The 6,754-nt window shown below is 61.6% G+C and overlaps 1 protein-coding gene across 1 annotated transcript in view; it reads right to left on the reverse strand.

Annotated features, from left to right (window-relative positions):
- Nucleotides 1–6,754, reverse strand: part of NCAPG2 (non-SMC condensin II complex subunit G2) — a 71,592-nt gene that overhangs the window by 32,092 nt on the left and 32,746 nt on the right. The window contains exons 13-14 of the mRNA XM_027770066.1: nucleotides 4,313–4,492; nucleotides 1,497–1,649 (exon numbers count right to left, since the gene is read on the reverse strand). Of these exons, the coding sequence (XP_027625867.1) occupies nucleotides 1,497–1,649; nucleotides 4,313–4,492 (333 nt within the window). The remainder of the gene's footprint in view (nucleotides 1–1,496; nucleotides 1,650–4,312; nucleotides 4,493–6,754) is intronic.

Consider the following 6,754-nt stretch of genomic DNA (forward strand, 5'->3'; position numbering starts at 1 on the left):
CCCCCTCTTGCCTGGGTCAGAATGTCTCAGGGCGGGGCGGGATCGTGCCGTCACTCCGAACCACTTGCTGGCCGACCTGCAGGGTCACAGCTGCCAGCCACGAGCGCATGGAGACCCCCACACGTGCTGGGCTGTGCTGCCATTACCGACACTCCACGACGCCCACGGTGGACACCAGGGTCCTGATGAGGAACTGAGATGTGACACTGTGGCCGGCCTGGGTGCCTGACCTGCTGACCAGCAATTACGTGAGGTCCAAGGGACCTGAGATGGCCACAGAGCCCGAGGACAGCAGGGCTGGGGAGCCCACACTGGGGTGTGCTCCAGGGCGGGGCTGCACTGTGAAGGCGGGTGGCCAGCAGAGGCCAGTGAGGGCCACCGTGCTCTCGGGAACCTCCAGTGAAGCCCTGCGGTGACACGCCAGGGTCCAACCTGAGCCCCGCCACGCAGGTCAGCGTTCCCGGGCTGTTCTGGAGCTCGAAGTGGAGAAGAGGTCAGCGTCCCATGTGTCGTCACATGCAGAGATGACAGGGCTCCCCTCACCGGGCTGCACAGCCGACCCTCACCTCAGAAAACAAACTAGCCCTTGTTTTCTCCTGGATATTCATACGTCTCCGAGCAAAGACACATGTGCAGACACAGGCCCGGTCACAGGCCGGCAACAACCACACGGCTGCCAGGCATGAGCGCTGACGTGGTTTCGAGGTCCCCGCACAGTTCAGAGCCTGCCCTGGCCTTTCCGGCCCCATGTCCCTGTAGGAATGCAGACCTGTGCAGCTGACCACACTGATGGGGCAGGTGTCTGCCGACCTCCAGACCCCGGGCCACGGCAAACGTCAGACAATCCCTAAGAACTCTCGTGGGCAGGAAGCAGACCCACAGCGACACCATGTCCACGGTCAAGAACGCGACAGCAGCATCTGCAGCTGAGAGGCAGACAGGGCCAGAGCTGCAAGGGCAGCTCTCCCGGCACTGCCCGCGCCAGAGCGCGCTCTAACCAGAATCAACATCACCCCCGGGCCCCGGAACCTCGACAAAAGCTACAGGGCACAACAGAACCACAGCACGCCCCGCGCTAGAACTGCTCCCCACAGGGCGGAACAGGACCACGACGCGCCCCGCCCTAGAACCGCTCCCGATGGGGCAGAACAGAACCACCCGCTCCCGACGGGGCAGAACAGAACCACAGCGGGCCCCGCACTAGAACCGCTCCCCATGGGGCGGAACAGAACCACAGCGCGCCCCAAACTAGAACCGCTCCCAATGGGGCGGAACAGAACCACAGCGCGCCCCACACTAGAACCACTCCTGACACACGGAGGGTACCTCTGGAGCCTTCGGTGTGCGGCACGAGACAGAACTTCGCGGCACAAGACAGAACTTCACGGCACGCCTCGGCAAAGATCCCTTAACAAGTTCTTTGAAAAGGGATCACAGCCACTCTGCAGCCAGTGGAGCCACGGCCTGCGTGCCCGTGCGGAGAGCGGGGGACGTACCTTAGCAGCCCTGGCTGCTTTGACCTTCAGCAGCAGGTCCACAAAAGCCACTCGCACTTTTTCCGAGTTGTCGTGGAGACTGTATCTGAGTGTGGGCAGGAGCTGCTCCAGCAGCGGGTGGCTGAGCTTGTTGTCCAGGACCATGGGGAGACACTGCAGGAGAGGGACACACGGCAGGGAGGTCAGGGCGGGAGTCGGGCTGATCGGCCAGCCCGTCTTCACTCCACCCGCTAGTCAGGCACACCTTCCGAAAGCCTCGCACGAAATGCCCACTGCAGAGACGGCTGTTCCATGTCCTGTTTCCTGCACACCGGGCGCGCACGTCAGGGAGCGGCCCCCACGTGGACTCCCACACGCACTGACCCAGCCTGGTGTGTGTCGTGCAGCCTCGCTCCTTCCGGGACGAAGGCTGGGGTCAGGGTCACCTGGCAGGCCTGGGCCCCGGCACCCCTCCAACCGCCGCCCTCTCGTTCCAGGGACGGGGAGGCAGCTGTCTGGCTCTGACAGTGCGCACTACACCACAAGGCTACACCAGCCCTGCACTGTCACACATCGCATCACGCCGACCCCGCTGTCCGCCCCCTTGGTGCCTCTGCGGTCCCAGCTCACCTGCTCACCTCCTGGCTCTGCGCCATCTCTGCTGACCCGACCAGGACCCCCACCCCAGCTCACCTGCTCACCTCCTGGCTCTGTGCCATCTCCACTGACCCGACCAGGACCCCCAGCTCACCTGCTCACCTCCTGGCTCTGCACCATCTCCAATGGCCTGACCAGGCCCCCCACCCCAGCTCACCTGCTCACCTCCTGGCTCTGCGCCATTTCCGCTGACCCGTCCCGCCCCCTCCGTACAGAACCACAGGAGCTCTCATCTCCGAACACACTCGCCTTCCACCCCAACGGAACAGACCACGGTGCTCGGCCATGTCACCCAGGACTTCGAGGATGCAAAGGCCCTGAACCCAGGCTGCTGCTGGGGCGGGGCCCACGTGGATCAGAGAGCCAGGCCTGTCTACCTGAGCGGCAGTCAAGTGCACCCCTGCCTCAGGCCCACAGGGAGGAAGTCAGAAAGTGGGGAGGGCCCGCTCTGTGGTGCTCACACTCCCATCAGCCCCTCCGCCCCTGCCCTGGATGCAGTTTGTCGTACCTGGGGTGCAGCCCCAGCAGCTGCGAACTCAGCCATGCTCTACAGATGCCGAGCTTAGGACTCACTGATTACCCTCACAGACAACCCAGAGGACTCTCAGCGGAGGTCACCGGCCTGCAGTCCGGGGGGGAAGGGGAGCAGGATGCATGGCTGGGTCAGGGAGCCAGGGACGCAGGGAGCCCGGGAGCTGGGGCCCGGAAGGAAGGAGAGGAGGGAAGGCAGAGGCTTGCCGATCACTCGGCAGGGTGCGGAGATGGGAGCAGGTGATAGCGAGCATCAGTAACCCTCTTGGGTAGCAGTCAGTCTGGGAAAAAACATAAACTGGTGCTGGAGGCCGAGGTAGCTGCTCTGACACAGGCCGAGACCCAGGGGAAGCTCCCTCACTGTCCTGTGCTGCCAGGACTGGAGTGGACTCCTCCAGGCAGGGCCTCCCTCCAGCATGCCCCCACCCTGCCTGCCGTACACCTGTGAAGGCTCTCCTGCAGGGCCCGACCGGTCTTCCCGTGAGCCACAGCTCAGCTCCCCATCCCCTCCGTGGGTTCCGACCCCAGGAGCGCCCTGGCCCACACTGCAGGACGCCCTCCATCTCAGCAGCCCGTGCAGACGCCAGCCTGCACCCCGGTCTCGGCATCTCAGAGCGGCCCATGCAGACGCCGGCCTGCACCCAAGGCTCAGCGTCTCAGAGCGGCCCGTGCAGACACCGGCCTGCACCCCGGGCTCGGTGTCTCGGAGCAGCCCGTGCAGACGCCAGCCTGCGCCCAGGGCTCGTTGTCTCAGAGCGGATGCCCAGCTGCCCTGGGCGAACCGGACACAAGGCGAGCTGCAAGAGCGTCCCTCACAGAGGAGGGGGATCAGAGGCAGAGGGGAGGCAGAGGGAGATGGATGAGGAAGAGAAAGAGGAGGCCGAGGGTCTCCAAGTGGACACCCAGAGAACCAAGAAGTGACAGGCTACGTGACATGGGCCCAGGCTCAGAAGTCTCATAGTGGTTGGGGACAAGGAGGGAGCCGAGGCAGCACATGCAGGTGGCCATGTGACTTCACGTGCGGCCCAGACCTCCATGAGTTAAAGGTGCTCTTGACAACACCACGGTGGGCGGGGTGAGTGGAGCGCAGTGCCCTAAGGCCGGCGGTGGGAGGGGAGGTGTGTGGCAGGGGCCACCCTGGTGTGCCAGACACAGGACAATCCAGGGTCAGCTGGAGCTGGGGGTCGTAGCACCAGGACCTGCTGGGGTGCTGTCTCTACTCTCACTCTCGGGAGAGACAGAAAGTGTAGTTAAAAATCATAGCAGAGCTCTTTCCAGCCCCAGCTGCAGTGATTAAATGCTAGACATGGGGCAATGAATCCCATGTGGTCAGCCTGTTCAAGTCCCAGCCCTGGCAGGTTGAAAAACACCTGGACGCATGGGCACACCCCAAATCCCAACAGGATGGAGAAATGGAGAAGAAATTGTGTCATGACCGTACTCCCCTGTGGGGGTTCCGTGTGTGTGTGAGAGACGTGCAAACACACGTGTCCTCTGGCAATCAAATAAACCTTACTGTGGGTGTCCAACACGCGTGTCGACAGTGCTACCCCTACAGCGGAGGTCTGTCCCCTCCTTCCCCTCCTCCTCCATGCCCCGCCCCCGGCCACCCACCGAGGAGCACCACCCACAGGGCATGGAGCGCTCACCTTAAAGACGGCGCAGCGCACATCGGCTGAGCTGGCGTCCCAGGCCAGCTCCCCCGTCACTTTCTTCAGGAGGTCAACAAGGATGGCCGGAGGCATCACATCCCAGTAGCGGGAAGCTATTTTACAAACCCCGAGGACCCCCGTGGAGCGGACGGCTGGGCAAGGGTCTTCCAGAAGGCTCTGTGCGTGGAAAGAAGGCGTCAAGGCCTCGGAGAGCGACTCCTGCTCTACACTGTGGCCCCTCGGGTTCATCCCAACAAAGGGCATTCCGAGTGACAGACACACGGTCAGCACGACTCCTGGACCTCAGACTGCCACCATTTCCACAGCAGAGTGCTGAGAAAAACAATTCCCATACAGGAGGGGCCTCAATGCAGAACTCCGTTCTGAGGTGTGCAGCCCCGGCCGACCACAGCAGGCATCATGTCGGACACGGTCTGTGGACACCACCCTGGGACACAGATCCCAGGACAAGATGACTCTGCGTAATGAACTCCCAGGCCACCGTGACCAGCACTTGCTGGAATCCAGAAAGAGGAGGCGCCTTGCACCCCAGTCAACGTCCGCGGCATCACATGGACAGTCTCACACAGCAAGCCCCAGGGAAGACGGTCCGAGGGCCTCTGCACTAAACTCACAGGGAGCACACAAAGGCAGGCACGTGCAGCACCATGGGACGGGCTGGACCCACGTGTAGGAGACATAGAATAACCCAAGTAACAAAAATACAAGTTAAACAGAAGTCAGCAAGAGAGACTGCTGGAGAGGGGCCCCACCCAGGAGACTGAGGACCCACATCAGGTCAGACGTGGTGCCATGCGGGCCTCCGTTAAATGCAGACGCAGACAGGAACGAGGAGACAGGACCAAGGGTGGATGACGTTAGGAACCCCTCCACCCCACTGCTGTTCTGATGATGGCATGGTCATTTCTAAAATCCAGAGACCCAGGGCCAGCAGGAGGAGGGTGGTTAAGGAGCTGGACTCCCACATGGTCAGTCACGGTTCGGGTGCATGTGTGTGCATGCCCAAAATCCCAAGAGACTGAAGAAGAGACTGTGGCGTGGCCATCGCCACTGGGGGGCAGCAAACACATCCTATAGCAAAAATCTCTCAAAAAGGAAAGAAAACAGAAAAGAACTCCAAGAATCTATAAACCTGTCCATGGAATTCGCAAGTGTTTATAGATTTTTGTTTTCTGTGAATTACTTCCAACAAGATTCCCTGGGGACAGCTTTCGCATGCCCTGGGGTGCCAGAGCACAAGGCTTCCCGGTCTCCCTGCGAGCCAGGCCACAGCCGTCGGGCTGCTGAAGTCTGGGCGGGTGGCTGGCAGGCCAGTGCTGTGGAGGGGTGGGCGTCCCTCCCGAGCAGAACCGCGTGCTGGACTACGAAGGGGTCTTACAGCCACCCAGCCCACACGTGTCGTATCTGGAGGGCTGAGGACCGCCATCCCCCGTTGGCCGAGGCGCCGAGTGGTCAAGCGGGTGCCCGCCAGGGCTCTCTATGGAAGCGCTTTCTGGTCTCTTCTTGTAAAGAGGGAGCTGTGTCTGTGGCCAGGGCTGACTCAACCTCCTCCAGTGGCCAAGCCCCTGGTCCGAGAGTGATGGCCACAGCTGCCTGACCAGAAAGGCAACGTCCAGTCCAAAGCGTGGCCGTGTCTACGAGCTCCTGCCCTCCTCACCACAGACTCCGTCTCCTAGGCACAGAGCCCGGACGGCCTGGGCCGTCTGGTGCTAGCGCTCAGCACAGGGCGCAAACACAACGCTCATGGCTGTGGAGACCATGGGGAGCCTCCGCCTGCTGGTCACCACCCTGAGCAGAGGGACTGCACCTGGAGTGTGGCCTGGGTCTCTGGAGGACGTGTGGGTGTGGACGGGGATGGTAACTAAAGGGTCTCTTTGTAAGTGACTATTAACCCCAAAATGCAGCTGGCGACAGCAAACTCTGTCACGCGACGCTGTCTGCGCAGACTGCACTCAGGCTGCTGCCATCCATGTGGTAGGCATTACACGTGTCTGACGAGACCACGAAGAACATGGAGGAAGCGGTGTTCTCTGAACACGACAGAAACATGGCCTGGACACTCGCCTGCCCAGTTCAGTGTCCGCAGGGGCTGGGGTCCACTGTCACCAGCCATCATGCAAGGCAGCAAGGCCCAGCCTGGCTCATGAATGAGAGAGCTGGGCCCCACGTGGCCAAGCGTAGGTTTGAGTCTCAGGCACCGTGGCTTAAGACCACGCCAGCTCGTGTGCAAACAGGCCCCAAGTCCAAGAAGGAGGGAGAAGCAGTGTGCCAGGCGCGTGTGCAAGAGAGTAGAAAAGGGACTAGGGAGTGGACACCCGGGGTGGTTTCTCCCACTCTGTTGCTTTCTGGAGGGCATACATGCCCTATGGGAAAAAAAAAAAAAAAAAAAATTTAAAAAAAAGAAAGGGGGGGGCCGGG

The sequence above is a fragment of the Tupaia chinensis genome, unplaced genomic scaffold (genome assembly GCF_000334495.1).
Source record: "Tupaia chinensis unplaced genomic scaffold, TupChi_1.0 Scaffold000110_1, whole genome shotgun sequence".
In the NCBI taxonomy this organism is placed as follows: Eukaryota; Metazoa; Chordata; class Mammalia; order Scandentia; family Tupaiidae; genus Tupaia; species Tupaia belangeri.